The sequence below is a fragment of the Procambarus clarkii genome, chromosome 82 (genome assembly GCF_040958095.1).
Source record: "Procambarus clarkii isolate CNS0578487 chromosome 82, FALCON_Pclarkii_2.0, whole genome shotgun sequence".
NCBI lineage: Eukaryota > Metazoa > Arthropoda > Malacostraca > Decapoda > Cambaridae > Procambarus > Procambarus clarkii.
The window spans coordinates 9,293,743-9,320,911 of record NC_091231.1 but is presented as its reverse complement, the minus strand read 5'-3'; the positions used below and the strand labels follow the sequence as shown (position 1 = coordinate 9,320,911).

The window sequence follows — 27,169 nt, the reverse complement described above, 5'->3', positions numbered from 1 at the left end:
GATACTGCCTACTCGCCATAGTAATGAATGACAAAACAGTGCTGAATTTTATAAAGCAACTCGATAAAATCATCAGGGTAAAGGGGAAGAGGGGAACTTTGGCAGGCCGCCGGCTTCCTGTCCTCGTCGAGGCCACTAGAGAGATTGTGGCTCTCAGGTAAATTAAGAAATCAATTATTATTATTATTATTATTATTGGACACAGCTGGACAAAGAGTTGATACGAAGCCCAAAGCGCTATGCGTGTTAGTGGCTTTACAAAAAAATCTATGAAACTTACTGTAACCTTACTTATTGAAGCTTACCGACACTTACTGTTAGTTTGTTGTAAGTGTTTGAAATAAATGATAGAGTAGTGTGGAAGAGAACCAGGAGCCCGGCGGGTGGGAGGAGGACAACAGTGGCCGCCGCGCGGGAACATCCTCCAGTACGAAAACAAAGCTCACCTCTATATTTCAGGTGACAAGTGCAGCTCTCGCTTGTATTATTAGTTCATCATATATAGCTTGTCCAAGTTAGCAAGTTGTAAGTTGTCGTCATGTTATTAATGTGATTATTTATATTGTTGTGTTATTTGACAGGTCTAAATGGGTAGTTATGTTCTAATTGTAACTTGCGAGTGATTTTGTTTTGTATTTACTGAACTATACTTTCATGGGTATCATACTGGGCTAGGTGTGGCGTACAGTATTTCATGTTTAGCTTAGCAATACGATTCATTAAATCTAATAATTTTTTTTCAAGTGTAGCGTGAGATAATGAAGTAGTTGAGCAGGTTGAGAGGGTACAAAGCCCACAGCTCAGAAGGTCATGCAAGTTGTTGCAAACAAACACTTATGTTGGCTTGCATTAGGGAACCCTTAGTCCCAGAACAACTAGCACAGCGGCCTCTTGACCTATATATAACATATCCCAATATAGGTCAGGAAGGTTTTCTCTAGAGGTCAAATATATATATCTGAATTTCAGTTTTAAGTATCAAACCATTAAGCTTGTACAGTATTTTGTTTTAATTTTTGTTTATGTTATGCCTGAAATGCTCTGTGTATTAGTGACACAAGGTATTGTGCCTGTCTTGTCTATTAATCCTCCACTGATCATGTATATCTTTTTACCTGAATTTGCCTGAGGGCCACTATCTCTATAGTGACCTCGGCGAGGACAGAAAGTTGACAGCTTGTTGAAGGTCCCGCATTTGTCCTCATGATTTTGTCGAGCTGTATTTTAAAATTCAGCTGTGTTTTGGCATATGTGACTTCAGTGGGTAGGCAGTTCCATGTTTATGACTGGGTGAAAAAGTACCGTATTTATGTATGTTCTCTTGCTTAAATAAAATATTATTATCAGTAATACAAACAGATTTGTCATACTTAAGTTTATGGAACTTACAGGAGCCACTATCTTTAGAGGGCTCGACTAGGACATGAAGCCAGCAGCTTGTCAAAGGTCTCCACATTATTCTTGATCATTTTTCTAACTGAATTTTGAAATTTAAAGTACTGCATAGTATATACAGCTTAGGCAAGTAGGTGATTTTAAGAGTTTATTGCCCTATGGGTGAAAAAACTTTTATCTGAGGTCTCTGTACATGGATACAGTAGTCCACATTGGGGATGCATCAGGGATTTGTTTAGCTATAAATTGGCAATTTTCCTTTAAAGTCAAAGATTTGTTTGATTATTCCAAAAGTTAACACAGCTAAAAAAAACATTAATCACACCAGTGATAGGCAATAAGCCATTGAAACATGCATAAAAATACAAAATTATGTAATGCTACTTACAGCCATACCTGATAAGATACAAAACACTAATGCTAACATGGGTTGAGTCAAGCATAAATAATTAAACTAGTATACTGTACGGTACAGTAACTACAGTTCGACTCGGCAGGTCTCGCTACCAGTAGGTGACTAATTCCCATACACTACCTAGAACAGGAGGAACTCAAAAGTGAACTCCTCAGAGGAAGAACCCAAACACTCTGGGTGTGGATTTGGGAATCACAAACTAAGGTTAAGGAAGGGAACCTAAACCAAAGCCAGGCCAATTTAAAGTGTTGGTGACAATGTTGCTGTCATTAAATCATTAAAGTGTAAAAATTATACTAATAGCAGTAAAGCTATTAAAATCCTTAAAAATAATAATAATTATTATCATCATTATTATTATTAATTATTATTATTAATTTTTATTAATTATTATTATTTGGCCTTTTGAAATCAATGCCTTTAGCTTGGGAAAGACACTAAGGGTTCCAAGAATAGAAAAGATCTAAAGGTTTTAAAATAAATAAAATCATAATGAACTTTTAATTCAATAAAAACTTAGCATATTAAGCTACAAGTACTCTGATATAAGACATGTACACACAATTACTGATTTATTTTTTATTTTTTTCCAGAAAATAACCATGAAGTGTACCATTCCAGAAATCTCATGGCATAATAGAGATCCGGTATTGTCCATAGATATACAGCCCAACTCCCAAGATGGAATCTACCGTTTGGCCACAGCTGGAACTGATACACATGTTGTGGTATGTGTTTTCACAACTATGCTCGCTGCTTTAATATTTAAAATATTCCCAAACTTGTACAGTATGTCATATGCTCTATTATTGAACAAAACTGGTTAAGTGTATAGTACAATAATTTAGGCTGGCCATATTTATTGCATTATTTTATGTAGTTTACATTACACACACTTTCCTATGAAACAGTGCTAGTAACGCTTGAAATGTTGAGTAAAATGGAATGGGAGCATAATTAAATACTGTAATATGAAGTAAGATGGAGAGACTAGCTAGAGCTAAAAAGTAGAAATGTGTTTATATTTCTGTAAAAGGAACAAAGGCAAATATGGAAGGGTGGCTTTTCTGTTCTATAAAAGACTGAAGAATAATAACAGAAAAATATGATTATGTCAAAGGATATATCAAGATTGGTACACAGTATCCTTTAAATGTTGTACTTAACAGGTTTGAGCTACAATTCATTCAGGTATGATGTGGCAAAAGTGTCGTTGCAGCACCTTATCGAGTCTCGCCTACCTAGCATGACAGCTGAGTGGACAGCGCTTCGGATTCGTAGTCCTGAGGTTCCGGGTTCGATCCCCGGTGGAAGCGGAAACAAATGGGCAAAGTTTCTTTCACCCTGATGCACCTGTTCACCTAGCAGTAAATAGTTAGGGAGATCCAACTCCCTTATACTGGGAGTTAGACAGCTGCTACGGGCTGCTTCCTGGGGGTGTGTAACAAAAAGGAGGCCTGGTCGAGGACCAGGCCGTGGGGGCGCTAAGCCCAAAAATCAACTCGATAACCTCAAGATGATATATACCTGAACAATCAGGTTTAATTGCTATTACAGCAATTAATGTACAAGTTAATCTCATAATGATTAAACTTGGCATACAAAAATTGTGTGCAAATTATTGTCAATATTTCTAGTGCACATACAAACTTTTGTGTAGGAATGCAGTCATTCCTAATTTGAGCACCCAATGTGTCCATGTTCGTTTAGGCGTCGAAAGTTTGTTTACACTGTATGAGGACTGACTGAACTGCACACACTAACACTGAAACACGCGTGTTTCAGTGTAGCAGAGTTGAGACAGCAGTAGTGGAGTCAGGTGAGCAAAGTGAAGCAAAGGAGCCAGATTCCCATAAACAGTTCTTGTACCCTCACATGTTCTAGATGACAGCTCTCAGGAGCTGGTTCCTCAGTAGCATAAAATATTATAATATGCCATGAAACTAGCAGTTTCCATGGTCAGGGAGACTTTCCAGGCCTGTGACCCATGACATAAAAAAAATGCTTGCTTTTTACACATTCTGCCATTTTGTGTCAACATCATCATCATCCAGCTACCAACAGGAAAGAAGCATTAATAAAGCTATAATTAATTATAGCATTGATAAAGTGCTACAACTGGTCATCACCATATCAGAAACTGTGCATAGGCTCCCAATTTTCAGTTAACTGTGCTTGTGATTCACACATAGTTATGAGTGACACTATGGAATTACTTGTGATTAGTATTATGTTGAGGATATAACTTGAAATCAGATTGTAAGTGGAAATTTGTTGTCTGCTAGTTGTGGTTGCTTGTTCATAGGGAGATATTGCTTTGAAAGCAATTATAAAAAGTTTTATCATTGCATATCACTGACACCAACTGTTCTTAACAAACTTGATTGAATTCAAGCATAACCATTCAATTGGTTATGCACCATTCCTTTCCTTCGTTCTATCCTAAATCTTTATCCCTTCCAAGTGCCATATAGGCATAATGGCTTGGTGCTTTCCTCTCATAATTACCTTCCTTTATGGGGCCTAATCTATCACTTATTATATGGCTTAAAATTAATACTGTATTGTTGCTGTTTTTATGTATAATATCAACTAAATAATTAAAAAAAAATGTGATGAAATTAGATGGAAATGCTCAGTGGCTCACAAAATAGATTGTTTTTAATAACCTTGCTTTATATAATGACTGTATATAGTGTTTCATGTGTGACTAAATTTGTAGAAGTATGTTTAGTATGATTTACACTAAAAATGTTTTTGTGTGATATCCAGGAAAACAACAAATCAGAAAGGGGTGCATACTAGTATGAATGTTTAAGGTAGCATTGTTCTGTCTTTCAACAAGTAGGCCCGTTTATATGTTGGGCTGCTATAGATAACTAGTGATTGGCACTAATTTCATATGCTTAAATTTTAGATATGGCAATTGCAACTGTTGGACAATGGGGGAGTTAGTGTAGACGCACTGAGTGACCTTACAAGACATAATCGTGCAGTTAATGCTGTAAGATTTTCACCTGATGGAGAGATTTTGGCCTCAGCTGATGATGGTAAGGATGTTGCACAGAGACAAAATACCATCAGTATTACTCCTGCTTTCCAAGAGTTTTTAAACCTTTCATATATATTTTACATATTAAGTAGAATCGTCTGCAAATTAGAAAAAAAACATGCTGAGACTTTATATGTATTGTATACAGAAACATTTTAAAATTTTGGGCATGTTCCTTTAGTTTTAGATATGAAGAGAAGGTAATATATTTAGAATACAAGTGTTGCTGCAAAATAGCCAAAATTGCATGTATCGTGTAGCAATGGGCCGACTGTTTACGTAACTTGGTTTTGGTGGAAGGAAGCAGCAGGCATAATTGCCAAGTACTTGTTCATTCAGTAATATTAGTATTAGGTTAATGTTCACAATTAAAGTTCTTCAGTGATCAAGACTGCTGTTAACTCCACCAAGGTAAGTAGACATTTCTACTATTATAATTACAAATTATTTATTTTTTAAGATTAAAAGTTTATTACAGTACAGTATACGTACAGACTTGGCTAATTTGGATATTTGTATGATTCTACATGATCCAGATTTGTGAATGTAAACAGCATTGTATTGAGAGAAGATTCCTGGCAAGTGGTAATGGAATACCTCCCTTAAACAACTACATCAAAACATAGTTCTTTTCAATTACAGAATCGGCTGTCATCCTGTGGAAGAAGCAAGATTCATCAAGCAATGCTGATATATTTGTGGATGATGTAGAAAAGGAGAATAAAGAACACTGGACAGTTGTGAAAATGCTTAGAGGTCACTTAGAAGATGTTTATGACATCTGCTGGTCACAATGCTCACAGTTCCTTATTACTGGATCTGTAGACAACACTGCTATTATTTGGCATGTTGCAAAAGGTAACATCAACATTTTTATTGTCAATTTATCATTTCTAGGGCATTTCCATTCTTTTTTTTTTTCCACTTTCAAGGAATGGATAACATTTACCTAGAAAGAATATTTACGATATTTAAAGCAAAAAGTCGGGTTAAAGATACAGTATTCAGAATGACAGCCAGTATTTGTTAGTATATACAGTACTGTTTTACCTTCTCCACTTGTGACAAAGAGAGAGATGGGGATAGATAGAGACAGAGACAGACAAGACTGCAAAGTGCTGTCTTGAGTTCAGAAACGTTGCTCTCATTTCATAACCTCCATGGAGTGTATATGTATTAGTAGTACATAACTTTCACTGCATGAATCTCAATTTACAGATGTTGTTATTTACTATTTTGGAAACCATTTATACTAATCGTGTCATTCTTAGAACTTTCTCCTCCGCCATTAATATCACCCATCACAATTATTCTGTAATTTGTTAATATTTTAATCTATTTGTCTAAACTGCCATCAAAATAGGTTTCATTCTTGGTACTGTCTTCACACATTTGCTACACTTTTCAATTGCTACATATACTGTAGCAATTGTCAAATTGATGTTTCAGATTTGAATTTCACACTTGGCCTCAATTGCCCCATGCTACTATTATATTCATTAACAGACATTCCTTCTTTTCTCCTTTTATTTTCTTATTCCTTCTCTTAAAATATAGACTTCATTCTCACTTTTTTTCAGCTTTGTCTTACACAAGCCTTACACATCAAAACTTCTTTTAAACTTTCGTTTCCAATTGCTTCTTCAGTGAACTGGGAATATGCACATTTATCATGACTATTTTATATGTAAAATTAAAATTTTTATTTGTGTATTTCAGGTAAAAATATTGGAATATTAAGTGACCACAAAGGCTTTGTCCAAGGTGTTGCATGGGACCCACAAGGACAGTACGTTGCGACTCTATGTTCAGATAGGTAAGTTGATTTAACTATTTGTAAATAATGTTTTTTATTTTATAAATTATTAACAAATTTTGCTAAATTTAAAATGACAAGTAGAATGTGTGACTGGGGTAACTTGTCTTACCATATTCTGTATAGTGAATGTGTAATATGTGAACCATACAGCAAATGCACAGCACTTTGGGACAGTTTAATAATTATCTGAATAACAAATCCTAACCTGGTCAAAGGCAAGTCCGAGTCGTTGTTTCTCGGAACCATGGAATGGTAACAAAAGATATGTTGAATATGGGTCTTCAGGATGCAGCTATTTAGATAAAGGCCCCAGTGGTGTATGGTACTTGGATATGGGATGAAATAGTTATTGTTGCCCTGCTTGTGCAAGACGAGTTATGTCATCCTAATTTATGTTATATCCTAATAGCACAGTGCCCCATGGGACTGTATTTACATGGTACAGGACCTAATGTTAAGGTTCATTATTCGGACAAATTTTGTTAATCCCAGTTCTAAGAGAGCACTGCACTTTTTCTAACCTGGCAGGTTTTTCAGCACCATTTCATAATAGTGCTGAACATACTAATTGGGTCACTTGACTTTTTTTTTCATATTTTGTGTGAAGTATTTTAACAGTTTCTGTTTTCTTTCAGGTATTGTAGAGTATATAATGTTAACACCAAGAAAATAGTACACAGAATACACAAAACGACTTTACCTATGGTTGATGCTCAAGACAATGTAACAGAAAAGGTAAGGTTAGTGGTCTCATTAAAAATAGAAGTTGGTAGCTGTATGATTTGAAATTAGGATAGACTTATATGGCTGAAATATAGGTTGTGGTTCAGATGACAATGATGAAGTGCCAATAATGTTCAGTGTGTATCATTGGTGCTCACACTGGTGTACCTTAGGCATCTCTGGTTACCCCATTCTCTCAATTTGCCACTGCATAAAAAATGTAAATGTTTTGCCTATCCAGAAGTATATGAGCCCAGTTAAGCTCTTGAGGCTGATGCTCAAATAACATTGATATCACTGTGCTTTAATTGCTACTAATATGCTGTATTGTATTTTAACCCCTGCACTGCACACTTGTTTTTAGCAAAAACTTCAAAGTGCAATTGTTAAGGACATATTTTAATTGTTTTCACAAATGTTCAGGTAAAGTTAAATTCAAAATGTTTCCAAACTAAACTATTTCCGTTTCAAAACACAAAGTAATGAAAACATTAAAAGCATTAAAATATAGCCTAGTTAAAAATAAAAATGGTCAACTCTCAAAACGACATTTGTTGGCCGGCGCAGTTGAGGGGTTAAACTGATTGGTCACTTTCATGGTAAATACAACTTACTAGCCACCCCAACTTTTTATTGGATTTTACACTTCTTACCATATTTCTCACTCCAGTATGTTGTACACCCCGTAATTTTATTGTGCAGGTTACGAAGTATGTCTAGTTGTTATCCATCAGTGTATTGTTTCTTATTAAATTAGGTGCAATTCAATATTAATAATAAACTACTTTTATCCACAGCCTACCAGATTATTCTACGATGACACACTGAAATCCTTCTGCCGTCGACTCAGTTTTTCTCCAGATGGGGAGTTACTACTGACTCCTTGTGGCATTGTTGAAGATGATAATGGAAAAATAACCAATGTTACATATGTCTTCTCTCGCCACTCTCTCTCCAAGTAAGATGTGACATTTTGATATCCCCAACCTTTGCCGTTTCCATTATTTTTGGTATTGCCTAGAACTTTTTAAGACTTGTGTAGCTTGCAGTGGTGCAAGGACATACCCTATTGATAGATTTTAGAAGATTTTAAAAATCATCAGAGGAAGGGATTGATCTTCAGCAATGATTCAAAACTAATTTCAGTCGCTGCGCGCAGATTTTTGCATTCATACCCTGATACCAGAGGATAATGCTAGTAATTTCTTTTAGAAACAATATCCTTATGTTTGTACAAGGGTAGGTAAAGATATTCAATTAATATTTTGAATGTTTGTCAAACAATCACATCATAAACACTGTATTACTGATTCTTCAAAGTAATTCATTGGAAATCGTACCCAGCTTTTGCTAAAGTTTGCTCATTTTCAACAATTATTGTACAGAATTATCTTTTTTGGGGCTAGCCCCTTATTTAGTTCATTGGCATGGTCAGGGCACAGATCATATATCCTGGGTGACCACCTCAACTGAACAAGGCTTAGAACTTCTTATAATTTTGTCTTGCTCCCGCATATAGAGCAGGGAGCCAGTAAAGGTTTTCTTACAGCACACTTCCATGGCACTGAACATTCTACTAATCATGTAGTCAAAAGGGGGGACAGTAACATGTGCAATACATAATTATAAAACACAAATGTATGACAGGTGTCTTATACGATTTAGTGTACGCTGCACAATAAGAAATCAACATGTGGTTCTTAAGCATTAACACAATGAGATACTTGAGGAAAATTAATTGTGATTCCTATAAGTTATCTTAGAAAGCACAACTTAATAGTTCTATCCCTGTTTCTTTTTAGGGGCTTCACTGACTATTCTTGGTGGTTTCCAGTTAACACTTTGTACAGACAAGAGCTTTTTCTATCATAACCATACAAACTTGGTATTTTTCTATCTTAAACATATAAACATCTTAATGTGGTTTCTGACATCACACATGGAGTGTTGAGACTGCAATCCATCAAGGTATTGTTTTGATGCTAAATGGGTGGGGTTTTTCGGTCAGTGTACACCCATTAAGCCCCAACATGTGGCTTTCACACAATGAATAAACACTCCCTCGCACCTTTTGCACATGAGAGGTGACACCCACATCCCTAAATCTTCAAATCCAGGGATTGCATCACAATGCTCATACTATTCAAAGCACGTGTGATGTCTCGCCTTGAGGACTGCTCGATACTTTCCTTCACCTATAGAGCAGGAGAGATTGCTGAAATAGAGGGAATACAGAGAACACACATGGTATGCATAGACTTGATAAGCACCTAAAAAATTGGGATCCTCCCAAAGCTCTCAAAATGTACTCTGTAGAAAGAAAATGAGAGAGGTATCGAATAATATATTAAAGGAAAATACTGAAGGGCCAGGTCCCAAATTTCCAAAGTAAAATAACAACATACTGGAGTGAACAATATGGAAGGAAATGCAGAATAGCGGTGCCATAGGCACAATCAGCAAACACTGTATGACCATCTGAGGTTCATGGTTGTTCAATATCCTCCTAGGAAATACAGTATAGAAAAAAATTGCCAGAGCAAAAGTGGAAGTCTTCAAGAAAAATTTGACAGCTTTGTGGAAGCAGTACTGGAGATGCAGGTCACACAAGTGGCTGACCACTGTGTGTCAAAAAGGGTTGATTGCTTACAGGTCATAAAGTATGAAATGAAACAAGGTGGCACACCCAAGAGTGTGAATTTCATTACAATACCATATTTTATTTTATAATCAATCCTCTTTATCACATTTTTGTGTTCTCTTTGGCAGGCCAGTGCTTTATCTTCCCACAAAGGACAAATACACGTTAGCTGTCAGATTCTGCCCCATTCTATTTGAGTTGCAGCCTATACCACGTCAAGAAGAAGAAGCACAAAACGTAAGCTTTAATTCATAGTGCAATCGTTTTAGATTTGTGTGTAACAAAAATTGTCTTATATTCTTTATATGGTTTTATACCATATAAAAACTTTTCATTAAAAAAATAATTTATTTTTTCAGTTTTATACCAATGATAACATGAAGTAAGATATTAACACATCATATTGCTGAAAGCTATATTGCTATATGAGCTACAGTATTATAATAGCTCATATAGAGCTATTATAATAGCTCTATATGAATACAGTATGGTTAACCAAAGCCCCATGAAAAAATTCTGCTTTTGTTTTGTAATTGCTTATTATGTGATGAGGTTATCACATACTAAGGGTTTGCAGCTAGTGTCAAATGATGATATGGTATTTCCTGCTTGTGTTTGAACCGAATGTCTGGATGACATTCCTAGCCAATCTCATCAAAGAAGTGGGTTGCTAGACACTCATTTGAGCTGTGCCAGTTAGTGTCATGTGCAACAGGTGTACATATTATGTTGTAGTTCTACTGTATATACAGCACTCAATAACTATTATTGTAACTAGGTGTACTGTACATTGAGTTATTGAACATGCACTCTAGTGTGTATACTGATGTAAACTGCTAAGCAGTGAATATAAAAAAACATACAAGGTAAACATGAGTCTTTCCCCTACACTGTGGTGTCAACAACCCTTGCATCTGGGGAAAGGTAAACATGAGAGTCCTTCCCCTATACTGTACCATGGTATCAGCAATCCTTGCATCGGGGTTAAAAGACACAGTGGTCCTGTCACTACTGGACATTGGACAACAATGGCGATATTAAGCAACCACATTGCTTTCCTGCAGTTAAATAAAACGGGTCACTCATTACACTGCTGTTTACATGCTTTACTTCTTGAATAAATAAGAATTAACTTTTAACAAGACTCCTTCTACTTCATACATGCTTGTTATTCTTCATAATGCTTCTCTACAAAATTTATTATGCTTTGTACATTTCCTAAGGTAATAAACATTAGCTAAAGATTTATTTGAATTTTGTTAGTCTGTCACTGAGCATGTAATAATGATACACAACCTTAACTTGCAGGATGAGCCTCGAGAACAGTGGCAAGAGTACTCAAATTTGTTTAATTTGCCATATAGAATGATATTTGCCGTTGCTACTCAAAATGCTGTTCTTCTCTACGACACGCAGCAACCAGTTCCCTTTGCAAAGGTCTCCAATATTCACTACACTCGTCTCAGTGATGTAACCTGGTGAGATTTAATTCTAAATATAGTAAATAATAATACAGTACTTGTTGCATGTTTTAGTGGTTAGTAACTAAAATTAAGTAAATGGTAGATGTAACCAGAATCTGCAGATAGCAAGGTCTTTGGAGACGAGTATTTTCTATTTTAGTACATTGTAGTATCCTTAGTGAGAGTTGTCAACCACCCCCCCCCCCCCCCACACACACACTTGTTTTTAAGTCAGCCTCTACTAAACAAAATGTAAACATATAAATGAGAGCATAAGGGTATTTAATTTTGGCAAATTATCAGTGACTAGAATGACGTAATTTCTACTCATTGTTGCTTCATACATCTTGCATGTATTTTGTCGATATTAATTGTTTATTTTCCTTTTCCCTTCATCTGAAAGTTGGTTCTACTCATGGACTGTGGCTTCTGGAGCTACAGGGTTTTTTGATGGAGATATGGGTAGGATGGTAGGTTCAGAGTGGTTCGGTTGACTCACTGGCTGGCCAATCCTGTTTAGGGTCAAGTGGGCATTGGGTAGCTGGTATCTGTTGATCCTTTGATTCCATTCATATCCTCCACTGCTTACATGCCAGTGTCTAAGGGGAATGAAAGCTAGCTCTTTGGGCAATGCTGTTTGTACCTGATGCTTTTTAAATGTTCAAGTTGTTTAAAATTTAGAAGTACCCTAGCTGTCACAGGTTTAGTGCATTCCTCTTGTTCACATACCATACATCATCCCAGTATTTCCTAATATTACTGTGATCCATTTTCCCTTTCAAACTTCCTCTTATGTCGTCTTGTCCTGTTTTCAATGAAATCATCATTAAGGAATTACAAATTTATTATTTACCAGAGGTAAATAAAATTTATAAGTACTTTAGTTCCATTTACCAATTTCCATTTACCATCCACCAATTTACTGGAGTTCTCTTATTTTAATATTATTCTAAGAAAGTTAGCATTGACACTTCAACATTCCGCGCTGTTAGTGTGTTTCCAACTGTAAATGTTCTGGATGTGTCAAAGTCGTGCCCAACAATGCAAATATCTTTTTTTACATTTTCTCACATTTTGGGTTATAACTATATTTTTGGTGCCAAAATGTCTGTGAAAGATTTTGTTAGAGTATAGATGCAAAACTAAATGTGTTTTGAAAATATGCTGTGTGTGCCAGTGCTGAATATATGAATGTTTATGAATATATCAACATTCCTCATATATTTCTCAGCATTCCTCGTTTATTTTTCAAAGTAAAATGATAAAATGAGGAAGTGTGTGCACATAATCTTTCACTTTTACAGTAAAAAGAAAACAAACATAACTTTCATACTTTTCCGGCAGGTAATTTGCAAAGCATAGTGAAAAATATTCACAAGCACAGCACTTGTCAACTTGAGTGATGGGTGGTTGGCCGAGGTGATCACTGGAGGGTCCGGTGATAAGCAATGACCACACTGCTCCCCCTCCACCCCAAAAGATATTTTCACGAATTGCGAGATGGATGACTCATTTTAGCTTCATCAGAACGTTTACTTTTAAAGTATGGATCATGCATTTTAGCATCATTGGAATGGTAAAGTGTTATTAAGAAGTATAGGGCTATAGAGGGGAGGTGTAAGGAAAATTAATATTTAAAATAAAGTAGTAGAAGTTTGAAGTAGTGGTGCTAGTTTTGGGCTATGTTTTGTGTTATGGATAAATTAGGAATGTTATAAAGAGGCTGCCTGTCCCTCCCTACCCCTCTGTTAAGAAAAAAAAATTAATATTTATTGATATTGCTCAATTCTTTATACTTAATGACCTTTTAGAAATTTATATCAGGAAATCTTATCTACCTGACATGTGTTTTGCTACTCACTATGCAGTAGTTGCTTTTTCCTCTTGACTGATCACATTACCGTTCATGCTTTGTGTTATCTGGCGTGTTCAACATACTTATACTTATTCAAGAGTCAAATGTTCATATATTTCTTTCAGGTCCTGTGATGGTCGCATTCTTGTGGTTTCCTCAACAGATGGTTATTGTTCCTTAGTATCGTTTTCCAAGGATGAACTAGGAATTCCATACAAAGAAAAAATGAAAGAAAATGTGAAGGAAAATGTAGACATAAGTTCATCTAATTCAGAGGAGACTAAGCCAGCATCAGTATCTACTGAAACAACAACAGTAGAGATTGAAAATGAAAAGTCACCCTCTTGCCAATCTAAAAAGAAACCCATGGTTGTCAGAAGAGCTGGAGAAAGGTTTGTGTTGCACATTTGTCATCGTACAGTATGTATATATGCATGTTAATTAGTATTACTGTTAATGTATTTTTTAGTGACAATATATGTCAGACTAAATAATTCAAGCATTGCAACTTGCCCTGATCAAATCAATTCATGTGATAGCCTGTTGGATTAAGTATGAGAGCTTTTACAAATAATCTTGGCTGATTTTATTTAATAATAAAATACTTATTTGCACATTTTAACATTTATAGGGAAATAAACATTATAAATGAAAAACAATTAGAAGATTGTAATTATATTTTGCAATGTTGATACTTTGCAGTTTTCTTGTTGCCTGTTCAAGTTTTTCTGCATTTGGTCCTCTGAATCCACTGCTTGAGCTTTTCACCCACGCTTGGGTTGTAACGTTGTCTTCAGTTTTCAGCATTACCATCTAAGACTTTGATGCCAGGAATGATGTATATTTGCATCAACACCTGGGAGGTGGCAACAGAATGGATGATGATTCTTCCTTAGTCAGGGCTTAGCTGTCTGGCTGCACTCTTAGTTCTCTCATTGATACTGGGCTTTAGGCAAAGCCTTTCTTTTGGCTTCTATGGTAGTCCTTCATGCACTTCACATTCACATAGTCTTTTAATGTGTTTGCAGACAGATTTCCTGTTTTAGTTAGCATAGGAGGCAGATTAGGTCTCCCTTTCTTGGCTGCTTAATATATATGGTTTTGTTTAGTGATCAAGACAATTGCGTTGGGTGCTCTTCATCTTTACTAGGGTCAGTGGGAGATGATTTATTGTCCTTTCTGTAAATGTTGCTGCACATTGTGAGCCATATTTTTCATCTGGCACCCAGACAAAAGAGTTTCTTAACAGCCCTCATTCATTTGATGCCTTACAGTTTGTGCCTGTTGTGTAATTAGCTAAGTGTAGTTACAGGGTGAGAGCTATGCTTATGGTGTCCCATCTTCCCAGCACTCTTTGTTGTATAATGCTTTGAAACTATTGACAGTTTTGGCCTCTACCACTTTCTCACTTAGCTTGCTCTAATCATTTGCCACTCTATTTGCAAAAGAAAGCTGTTTAATGTTTTTTCGACACCTTTGTTTCCTTAGCTTGAATTTGTGTCCTTCTTGTTGATGATGTTGCTGGTTTCAGGAATTCCTCTTTGTCAATTCCTGGTAGTATTTTGTAATTATTATATCGCCTCTTACGCGTGTGTATACTCACCTAATTGTGCTTGCAGGGGTTGAGCTTTGGCTCTTTGGTCCCGCCTCTCAACCGTACCTGTATGCATGTACCTGTGTGTGTAGCTCGTTGAGCAACAGTGGGAGTAACTACTTGATTGCTTTCGTATTCGCACGTGACGTCCCTTCTTTTCGAGTTTGCTTTGGTGATCTGAACTTTAAGTGAGGTTTCTAGCTCCCTGGTAGTGTTGTGTAGCTTGAACTACCACTTGGTGATAGGTAACACCTCTGTTTGCACAGCAGTAATTGGATGCCCAGGTGACCCTGATTATTATTCAAAGGGAGGGGGGGAGGATAATGAGTGGTTTGTTTCTGCTCTAAAGGAGGTGAAAATATTTAGATTTCCTTTCACAATTATGTTGTAATGTGGTTTGAAAAGGCACACACACATATACACATACTAAACAATTGTGCATAAAAGAGTAAAATTCAAACATATTAACATGACTGCATTTCACGTCATTGAACAAATGACAAACTTGGAGAGGTGCATATTTCAATATTCGGGTAAAATATACATTGCATGCTGTATACAAAGAGAAAAATTATAAGCCTTGCTTTATTCTAGGCTTAGCCACTTTGGCTTTAGAGGTGAGTTATATGTTATCATAATGTTTAGCGAGAGTGTTGTACTAATGTTTTACTTGTATACTTTCAGTTCTAAGCCTGGTAAGAGAGTTGCACTGATAACACTCTCTGGTCCGTCTGTCAAAACTGATGAGAACTCAACCAGCCATAATTCAGAGTCTACAAAACCTTCTGTTATTACTGAGGTACCAAGCATTCATTGATATTACAGAACACATCCATTGAATATAATAGAAATGTTTTAAATACAACCAAAAATAACCAATTTAGTAACTATAAATTATTCATAAGTTGTATCAATATATTTAGGAAGATGAGAGAAAATACATTAACATTGACATTCTGTCCATCATCGTGCACCTAACTGTAAATGTTTCGGGCACTTCATCCTTGCTCAGCGATGCCTGCTTATATATATATATATTTTTTTTTTTATGTTGGCTAGTTTACAATTTTAAAATTTGTTACAATTTTCAAATTTAAATTCCTGCAGTCTCATCTCCCTCCATGCACGTCTCGGTATTTACTGAGTCTGTACAATCGGGTCTGGAAGTCGTTGTCAGTCCTCAGGGACTGAGGACGGCTTCAACTTGTGATTGATGCTGTGTCGTCTTGGGCCACCAATCATGGCTTCAATTTCTCTGTGTCTAAGACTTGTGTTATGACTTTTACACGGAAGCATGTAGTTCTTCGACCCTCTTTGTTGCTTTATGGTCATTCCCTTGTTTACAGGAATTCTGCTAAGCTTTTGGGGTTGATCTTTGACACTCGTTTGTCTTGGTCAGCCCATATCTCTTACCTCCGAGTTGAATGCTCTAAGGCCCTTAACCTACTTAAGGTTTTGTCCCATACTTCTTGGGGAGCGGATAGGTGCACGCTCCTCTATTTGCACTCCTCTCTCATCCTGTCTAAACTAGATTATGGTTGCCCTGCATACTCTTCTGCTTCTGCTTCTACTTTTCGCCGTCTTGATGCTTTGCACCATACTGGGTTGCGTCTCAGCTCAGGTGCCTTTCGTTGGACTCCTGCCCTCAGCTTGTATGTTGACACGGGCTTCCTCTCTCTCCAGGACCGCCGTGATCGCTACTGTCTTCGCTATCTTGTGCGGTCCTTATAACAACATTCCTCTCCCCTCTGTACAGGAATTGTACTTATTACACTTAGTATCAAACCGTACTGTCATTTCGGAGGATGCGTTGGTATATTGAAGGACATATTAAGATAAGTAGAAACACCCGTCAAATTGGAAACTTTATCATTTATACAGTTAATGGGCCATTCAAATTGCTGTGTGGAACATGGATAGGTCATTAAGGGCTCTGGAGTCAACAAAAGAATAGTGTTTGATGCCGAGTAAACGATTTCTCTCATCTTTCCTTCATGTAATATAATTTTTTTGTCATAGTCCTTACTAACCTATAATTTATTTGTTTATTTTGCATAGCATTACATTATTTAAAAATAGTAAATTTCACAACCTAACCCTTTCCAGATTTATGATTAATTTTCTTTTCTTGTGATTTATGGGTAAAACTGTTTCCAAATTAAGGATTAATTTTTCTTTCTTGTGTTTCATGGATAAAATTAACATAACATACAGTAATTATCAAAGATTTTGCCAAGCCTGGAAGACTGTTTAGAACCATCTGTAAAACCTAGAATATAATAAGCGGTGTATTTCAGGATGCAGTAATGGCTATAGATGAGGAAGTGAAGAAGAAGTTTGAAGGGGACAATCAGAGCCCAGCCAAGACCATAAGGGATGAATCTCCAATTAAGACGTCGTCTGGCGTGTCAAAGACACCGCGACGCGTGCCACTTATTACTCTGTCCAGTCCTAAGGGAAAGAAGAGTGCTGGGAATGAATTTAGATGAAATTCTTATGCAAGTCTGGTGAAACCCTGAGAAAAAAGTATTGTACACTACTGCTACGAGTCTTCTTTGGTAGTGAACAAGTGTAAATAATGAAGATATTAAACACGTTCTTTTCAGCATGTACCTATATTAATTCCTTCATATTGTCTTTTTTTTTTATATATGATGCCCTCATTAGCTTAAACTTTTGAGTGTTGCAGGGGTGTTTTTCTAGAAATTTGAGTGTTATTTGATAGTTTATAGTTTTGTGTAAAGTAATTTGTATTTAATTTACTATAATAAAATGATGACAAAATAAGAATTGTTTCTGAAAGGGCCAAACAGTGGCTCCCCATAGGTAACGGGCTGAGGTAGCTCCACACAAGTCACATCAGCCTTGGGAATCTGTATTGCCTACTGGAGACCAGAGCCAGAACATGGCTCCGCTCACAGATGTGCAGAGAGCAGAGGATTGTTATGATTACCTTCATGGAAACATCCAAAAAAACAAGTGAAGCAAAACAGATAATTGCAAGGTTCACTGGAAAAAAAACGAGGCCACAAGTGGCTGCAAACTATCAACCCAGCAGTTAGGTTGAACTCGCTAATTACAGAGAGCCACTGCCAGGATCTCTGGCTCCCCATGTCAACAGATTTCAGTCCAGTTTTTGAAGTGTAACAGGGTTCTGGCAGCTCATTACCTGGTCTCTGTTCCTGGGTTCTCTTCCCCTGGCCTGGGTTTCTCATCCATAAAATTGTCATCGTTGAAGGTTTAGTCTTCGCTCTCCTCTGGGATTTTTTTTTTTCATTGTACTTCCTTGTACAAATACTAGGAGCCATCATTTGACACCCTCCAGAAAACCAGCATTTAATGTAATGAAATTGCCTTTTCCTGATTAGGCTTCAGTGACTCAATGATTCCCTAACCCAACCCTTTCCAAATTTATTAATGGGCATTTTTTGTTTTCTCAGCTCTGGACTGAGCCCTGTTTACATAGGGAACCAGAGCTCCTGGTGCAAGTTATTAATGCACAATACATAGTATATATAGTCAATGAAATAAAATATTTTTTGATGTTCGTGTAAATACTGTATTTAGTTTGAGAAATAATAATTGTTACACAGTAAGTAAAAAAAAAATATATTGATTTTGTTCTAGTTAATGTAATTTTACATGGCCGAGTCTTTCCTTGCCTTGTAACATCAAAATAACAATAGGAGACTAGCATCTTATTCGGTTTTACAATTACTGAACATGAATGTTAAACCCTTGAAATTTTTGTGAACTTAACAAATTGCAGTTTGCAGACCTCCTATTAACGAAATTTGCCAGAAATTTGATGTTTTGACAGATACTTATACAGGGTGGGTATTTATTAGCAACCTTATTATATTCATATGTTGCAGTTTAATATTTTTTGTCATAATACATTATAAATATAAATATACATAGAACTATATTTGTTTTACTGTATGGCAGTTATAATACAGTATAAAAATGTGTAAGTGGCCTTGATGACTTATGTAAATAACTTTATATTTAGTTCACTCAATTTATTTTTTTATTTTGCTTGTTATGTATATGATAATAGTAAGTTGTAATAGGAAGTGTTTTAGATTACTAAAAAGTAAACATAGCTGGTACAGTGACAGAACTGATACAGGTGTGGTCTAGCTTCCACTAAGTGGGGAGGGAGGGGGGATCAGGTAGCAGTAGCTCGGATTGTCTGAAGCACATTTAAATGTGGCTTATGTGGTCCATTGTCAGGTCAAAGGATAGTAGTCTAACAAAGTGTGTCTAGATTTATTATGTGCATATGAATGATAAGTGCATGTAGTAGCAAGACTTTGTAACCTCTGCACTACAGGAGTATCGTGATGCAACAGACGAAGTTCGATCAGAATTCTATGCCTGTTTACACTCATAATGTAGTGGGTATTGAGTACATAATTATTTTCAGGGGACCCACTAGACTACTCTAGTAAATACTTGACAGAAATGATACAAATATCCTTTATGCCAATCAGTCTTATGTTATCAGTAATGCTGACCATAATGACAGCATGATTCTGTGCTTTTTAACCAATACTGGTATTTACATTACAATTCCTACTTTTAATCTTTGTTCCTCAAAGGCAAGAAAGCTGAAGAAGCTATTTTTATATCCAATGAACAGAACAATGAACAAAAGTCCCCCACTGGATATTATGCAGACGACATCAAACTTGACAGCTTGTACCTGTAGTAAAATTTGGAGATGTTAAAGAACCTTAAACAAATCTTAACCTTATACATTAACTGCATTAAAAAAATGGCATCAGTAATATAAGGACAAACTTAAGGCTCTTGTAATTGTGGTGAGGTAAAGCCCTTACTACAATGTAAATATTTAAAAAGCAAAAATTTTTTATTTAGTCTATTAAATCTTTGATTAGACTTATCATGCATCAGCCTTAATCCTGTATCATAGCAAAATGAAGCCCTCTGAATTAAATTTGCTGTCTAATAACTACCAAAGTTCTCGATATCAGAAAAGAACTAGATATACCTGGCCTTCGAGATAGAGTATTTGAAACTATCATGGTAAAATGAGCTTCTGTATGTTAGTAAAAATAATATTGTAGCAGCGACATTATTAGAATACACATGCTGTGGAACACGTTAGAATACACATGCTGTGGAACACGTTAGAATACACATGCTGTGGAACACGTTAGAATACACATGCTGTGGAACACGTTAGAATACACATGCTGTGGAACACGTGACATGAAAAATTAGAAGACAAGCAGTCATTAAAGTGTCTAGTTTGAAGTGTGCAAAGGTGAAAGTAAACAACTTCCTACCACCCTGGCAGATAAACCTTTTGACATGCGACGCCTACATATGCACCGTGCTATAAAGTATCCCCGACTTGGTGCCTTTTTTTTTTTTTTATATAATTACTTTCTTACAGACCCCACCAAAAAGCCAAATACACAATCCTTGTACTCTGCTTGCTGCTAAATTATGTTTCCTTGAACATATACAAACCGAAAGCAATATAACACCATATACATTGACGGATCTCTCAACAGGGCTATTGTGAGGATGGCAACTTTTCTATTCATCAGTTCAACGGTAACACAGCTGAGTGGAATGTAATGAGACAATAATTGGGCATTTCATCTTACAAGCTGAACTGTTGGCTAGTCTTGCAACACTCGGAAATTTCGAAAACACTGCAGTAGACAGCTTATCTCTGCAAACCTTTCCTCGGTACTAGCTTTGAATAGCTTATAATCAAATTGTACGTAGTTACTAGCTTTGAATAGCTTATAATCAAATTGTGTGTACATACGTGTCTCTGTAGACAGGTACAGATAATAAGGGGGGTCACAAGTCAAATTGTGGATCCCTTTCCACATTGAGTTGCAAGAACATGAAGTTGATACATTGGACAAGCTTGTAAACAATGCTAAACACAATCTTGGGCTCTCAAACAGAATTGTAAAATGTGTCATCAGGTGAGAACTCGTAAATGAATTAGAAGTAAGAGGATAAATATGAACTAACAGATCCATTGTTTATCACAATGAACCGTCAAACAAAACACTTGTATGGGGCAAGTATTAAAATAGCAGACTGGCAGATGCCGCAGCTCTAATACAACTTTGCTACAATGATCTCACACTGACAATTCACCTTTAATGGGGGTCTAGATGTTGAGGTCTGATTAAAAGACCTAAGACCTCTTATTTGTGGCCTCTGCAATCCTATGTGTACTGTTCATAGGATGAGTTTATAGAACGCACAACAATCTAGGCAGCACCAATGCACAAAATGCTGTGTACTTAAGCTAAAAAAAAAAAGACAGGTATAATTTATGAATTAAACTTAAAAGTGAAATATATTACATTTACGAACTTTATATCAGTCATACAAGAAATCTTAAGTTGTTTATTATCTACGCAATTTCATTTTAAATAGATTAAATGTCTTTATATCCTATAATGTTGGGAGCGAAGGTGGTGATAGCCTGCTGGGTGACGGGTGAAGGAGTGGGGATATTATCGAGGCAAGGGTTACCTGGTTGATGGGGTTCTGGGAGTTCTTCTACTCCCCAAGCCCGGCCCGAGGTCAGACTTGACTTGTGAGAGTTTGGTCCACCAGGCTGTTGCTTGGAGCGGCCCGTAGGCCCAAATACCCACCACAGCCCAGTTGGTCCGGCACTCCTTGAAGGAAACAATCTAGTTTCCTTTTGAAGATGTCCACGGTTGTTCCTGTAATATTTCTGATGCTCGCTGGTAGGACGTTGAACAACCGTGGACCTCTGATGTTCATACAGTGTTCTCTGATTGTGCCCATGGCACCTCTGCTCTTCACTGGTTCTATTCTGCATTTTCTTCCATGTCGTTCACTCCAGTACGTTGTTATTTTACTGTGCAGATTTGGGACCTGTCCCTCCAGTATTTTCCATGTGTATATTATTTGGTATCTCTCTCGTCTCCTTTCTAGTGAGTACATTTGGAAAGCTTTGAGACGATCCCAATAATTTAGGTGCTTTATCTCGTCTGTGCGTGCATCTCTCCTGCTCTGAAGGGGGAAGTGAGTACTGAGCAGTACTCAAGACGGGACAACACAAGTGATTTGAAGAGTACCACCATTATGATGGGATCTCTGGACCCGCCTCTCAACTGTCAATCAATCAACTGTTACTAACTACTAACTAATTTTTTTCCCCCACACATCCCCAGGAAGCAGCGCGTAACAGCTGTCTAACTCCCAGGTACGTATTTACAGCTAGGTGATCAGGGGTGAAAGAAACTTTGCCCATTTGTTTCTGCCTGCTCCGAGAATCGAACCCGGGCTGCGTGCTGTCCACTTAGCTACCAGATCTGCGGGGGCGGGGGGTGATTGTGTGTGGGTGTGAAAGTAGGGGGGGTGTACGGGACGAGAGAGTCTGGGTAAGGTGGGTGTGTGGGACGAAGGGGTGAGTGTGGGGATGAGGGGGTGAGTGTGGGAATGCGGGACGAATGGGAGAGAGTGTTGGACGAGGGGCCCCAGTTCTGCATGATTGGTCTACTGTTGAATGCCCGGCATTCCTAAATTTTTAAGCTACCTACCTGCGATTTTGGGGGCTAATTTAAAAAATAGGTTGGGCTAAGAATGTTAAGAAACTCTATGATTGATTACTTATGCTTTTATAGTGTAATGTGGACATTACACTATAGCCACATCCTATAGTGTAATGTACACATTAGTATTATAGCTGTACACAGCCGCGTCCTCCAACAAACGCGTTTGTTTGGAGGACGGGATGTGTTATTGTTTTAGATTCAGTTACTCTGAACTAAAATGCCCATGTAATACGAGCTATAGTGAGCCCGTAATTGAGTTTGGTTATTCACGATAAAATTTTTACTGTGACATTTGGGTCAAAGTTTTAAATGAAGGTAGAGTTTCCTTCTTTTTGCACTAGTTTTAGTCTTGTTCTAATAACATCGTGGTGGCGGATATAGATGCATAATGTTCACTACTTTGTCCCAATCTTCAACTGCTTTTTTTTAACCATTGTATTCGCTGTGGATTTTGCATTTAATGCAGTTGCTCTTGTTGATTGAATGTTGTTTGATGCGCAGGGCTTCAGTTGCTTCACATTTCAGTAATGCAATAGTGGCAGTTCTGCAGCTCGAGATCGACCACAAGTACATTTTGTAAATTAAGCAACTGACATATATGTGGAGAGTTAGTGTCACAATTAATATGTTTGTCCTGCACACCGCCCCCCATCCAGTGGGCAGCGGTGGATAGGTTATAATCACTTTGTTACTACCTACAGTTAGCAAACTGGGGGTATTTAGCCAAGACTTCTGGCAGCAGATCAATTTGAATTAAATATTTACGCATCGAGGGGCAGAAATTTCTCATAAAGTTTCAAAACATCATGAAACCCGTTAATTGAGAGTTTCCTCTCCTACTCTTACCGAGTAAGCCAGAGGACTCAAACAGAAAGCAAAACAGTACATCACTTTCGTGAGCTGATTTCATTTCAAATTTCGTCCATTTTTGGCTAAAACGCGTGTACCAGCGAAAAGCGACGTTATTTTTAACGAGGACGGGTTGCTCTATCATGCATTCGGAGGCCAACATTAGATGGAGTTCACATGAAATGAACTCTCTCTTACATCATTAATAATTTTGTTGTATTTGTGTCTAGCTTCAGATACGAGCATGTTACAGTTATGTCTTAGAGTTGAGAGCAATAAAGGATGGTAAAGAGTCACTTACAATTAATGTATAAAGTTTGGAGACGTACAAATTTCAGAGCAAGAAGCAAGGCAAATTGTTTATACAGACTCCCCACTCAAAATATAAGCCATCGCCCATTGTCAGGACAACGTCTGCACTTCAGCGGCACTCGTGGGGCGGTGTAGGGAACCATCAGTGTATATGATTTGAGACCTTAAGATGAGCTTAAGACGAAGCTGGGCTGATCTCTTATTTGCTTCTTGGGTGGAAAGGGAGGGATTAAAATTGGAAAGGGTGTAATCTCCCACGGTGCAGGAAGGTGCCGTTGTTGTTTCTCTTGGTACAAATTGTGAACCTGATACATTCTGAGTTCAGTTCCAGTTTTAGTTATCCATTTCTAACAATGTTGACCTTCGATAAATAAATTCTGGAGGGTTTCTGTGCAAGGGTTAGGATGAACTAGCCTTTTTTATACATTTTTTTATAACAATTTGAGTTAATTTCAGCAACACGATCAACGACGCTCATAATATTAAGTTCATTTCGTGTGTTATGTATCTTTGTGGTACGAGGGCACCCAAGGATTATCCTCAAGGCTTCGTTTTAAAAAATTTCAAACCCTCCAAGCTTTCTTTCAGGTATCAAAGCAAGCAGATGTGCAGAAAGTGCAACTGTATGATGGCTCCCAGCTTAACTATATTAAAATACTTAGGCCTTGAGGTGCCACTGTATGGTCCTGTTGTATTCAGACTTTGAAACCCGTATCAGTCAATAAACAAAATATCGGGCTACTTTTATTACAAAATCGCTACTTGTAGCCCCTTGAGCAGCGGGCTACTGTGAGATGTGGCACGGTGCGAAGGGCGAGGGAGCAGTGTTGCCAGATTGGGCTACAAATAGCGAATTGGGCTACTTTTGAGAGCCCCGCGCTCCCAAATTTTTAATTTCGCTACTTGTTACTTTTTGGGCTAATTTAAAAGCAAGATGTGCTAATTTGGGCTGTTAATGTTAAGAATGTACGATTGCGAGTTACATGAAAGTAACTAAGCTATAAAGAATTGTAATTAATAATAATTATAAATATTAATTAATACTAAATAATATTATTTAATAAACTAGTCCCAATTCAATGCAGAGTTTTCGTCCAAGCACAGAAACTTGTAAATATAAATACAAGATGATAGATAGATAGATAAATAAATAGACAACTTTCAAATATTGCACAAAGTAATGGCGAGAGGAAAAAAACTAGACAGTATACATTACATTTGAAATTAATAATGGATGAATGGTAATAAATTCGTGTATGTTTGTATGTATACCAGACAAAGTCCATTTAATGGCAGAATTTAGCCATTTTGTGTAAAAACTTTTATATCTCATATTATTAATTATAACAGTAATCGAAAAAGTCATAGTTTGTATATACAAGAGATGAAACAGAGAGCCATGAGCTAGAGCGATGTGCTGAGTCCATAAGGAGGCCGAGCTTCCAGAAATACCTTCCTGTGATTGGCTGTTGCGGGGAATACCAACACTCTTTTATGAATAAAATTTAAACTAAGAAATAGGTCCTTGTGCATAACAACAAGGTTGTTGTGAAAAAGAACAACAATTTCTGTTTTACACCTGACAGAAATCTCCATCTAACTGAATAATTTACTCGAATAAGAGGGCAGAGCAGTGTATCATTATTTGTGTCAAGGCAACCCCCAATAATAACGCCACAAGTTAGGTAGCCAGCCCATTTTTATACAACATCTGTTATATCCTGCAATATTTAATTATCATTTTATTAACACTTTAAATAATTAACACTTCACTTTTTGGGTAAATTAAAGTTAAAGCAGAATTCCATAAGCAGGACTGGTGGGCTGAACTAAGATGATTTACTAAGTGGATGGAGCCTTTAGATGATCCCTTCCTGTGATTGGCTGTTGTGTGAATGTCAACAAAGAGTTTCTATCAATGATATGCCATTTATTATGCACCCCATACCATTTGTGGGCGGAGCTTGAAACCTCCTACCCGAGCACAACAACCCACCTTATGGGCTGCTGTTTGGCTATTTATAGTGCGTTGGAAAAGCAACAGATGGCGTTAGTTGTATTTTGTAGGGTAATTTGATGTCAACAGATGGCGAAAGCTGTATCTTATGGCCACTGTTGACCTGCGAGTTGATAGTGCTCTCTTCTGCCGACAGATGGCATCAGCTGTATTATTATTATTTTAATAATACTATTACATTATTAATAATCTATTATTATTACTTTAAACATTGATTTATACGTCTAGTAGCCTATAATAAGGTTTTATACCATGCTGGTATTAGGTAACTAGAATTCTGCAATTACACTTTTTTTTATCTACTGTTGAGGATATGAAAGACAAATGAAAGGTTTTGAGGCTAAGTAACAAAGATAGTTTCAAGATACGAGCCAGATGGTGTTGAGATTGCAAAAGGGATTATGATAAGAACTTAAGCCAAAAAATCAATGCATAAATGTTCGCAAATTGAGACGGATTTATTTCTCGAAAAGTTAGCAATAAAATACGCTTTCTAGTTCTTTATTTTTAAAATTAAGACCAGGGATTCTGTCTAACGAAGCTGCAAGCTAAAACACAGTTATCCTATAATGTTCATCTGTAGCTTGACCCTAAATACTCGTTTATTAAACGAATTTATTGTTAGAGTTCATTAGGAATCAACTTTTTTGAAGGCAGAGTTTCCAACAAATACCTTTCTGTGATTGGCTGTTGTGGGGAATGCCAACGCTTATATGAATAAAATGCAAAATAAGAAATACGTCATTTTGCTCAATAACCTTGTTGTTGTTGTACAAAAGAACAACAATTTCTGTTTTATACAAGACAGAAATTTCCATCTAACTGAATAATGTAGAGCAATAAGAGGACGGAGGCATTGTATCGCGATATTATTTGTGTGAGGCAACACCTACTGATGACGTCACAAGTTAGATAGCCAGCCCATGTTTCTGTAACACTCGTTACATCCTGCAGTATTTAATTATCACTATATTAATACTTTTAAATACTTAACATTTCACTTTTTAGGTAAATTAAAGTTGTAGCAGAATGTCATAAGCAAGGATGATGTGCTGAATAAAGATGATTTATTAAGTGGATGGAGCCTTTAGCTGATCCCTTCCTGTGATTGGCTGTTGTGTGAATGTCAACAAAGAGTTTCTACCAATGATATGCCATTTATTATGCACCCCATACCATTTGTGGGCGGAGCTTGGAACCTCATACCCGAGCACAACAACCCACCTTATGGGTTGCTGTTTGGCTATTTATAGTTCGTTGGAAAAAACAGAGATGGCGTTAGTGGTATTTTGCAGGGTAATTTGTTATAAGTGTAATTTGATGTCAACAGATGGCGTAAGCTGTACCTTATGGCCACTGTTGACCAGCCAGTTGATAGTGTTCTCTTCTGCCGACAGATGGCATCAGCTGTATTATTATTACTTCCGAATTCCCTTTACACACTG

General features: G+C 36.9%; 2 protein-coding genes across 3 annotated transcripts in view; both read left to right on the top strand.

Moving 5' to 3' along the window:
- LOC123764307 (uncharacterized) overlaps window positions 1–27,169 on the top strand; it is a 275,355-nt gene that overhangs the window by 151,676 nt on the left and 96,510 nt on the right. The gene's annotated exons all lie outside the window — the stretch shown is intronic.
- LOC138358265 (chromatin assembly factor 1 subunit B-like) lies at window positions 321–18,881 on the top strand. 2 transcript variants are annotated; one of them, XM_069316072.1, is made up of 12 exons: window positions 321–459; window positions 2,404–2,538; window positions 4,728–4,860; window positions 5,505–5,720; window positions 6,582–6,678; window positions 7,317–7,416; window positions 8,202–8,362; window positions 10,174–10,282; window positions 11,354–11,523; window positions 13,489–13,755; window positions 15,642–15,756; window positions 17,255–18,881. In XM_069316072.1, the coding sequence occupies exons 2-12, from the start codon at window positions 2,413–2,415 to the stop codon at window positions 17,444–17,446; spliced, it is 1,686 nt and encodes a 561-aa protein (XP_069172173.1). In that variant the 5' UTR covers window positions 321–459; window positions 2,404–2,412; the 3' UTR covers window positions 17,447–18,881. The 2 variants fall into 2 exon arrangements, with proteins under 2 accessions (XP_069172173.1, XP_069172174.1); XM_069316073.1 differs by having other exon boundaries at window positions 380–525.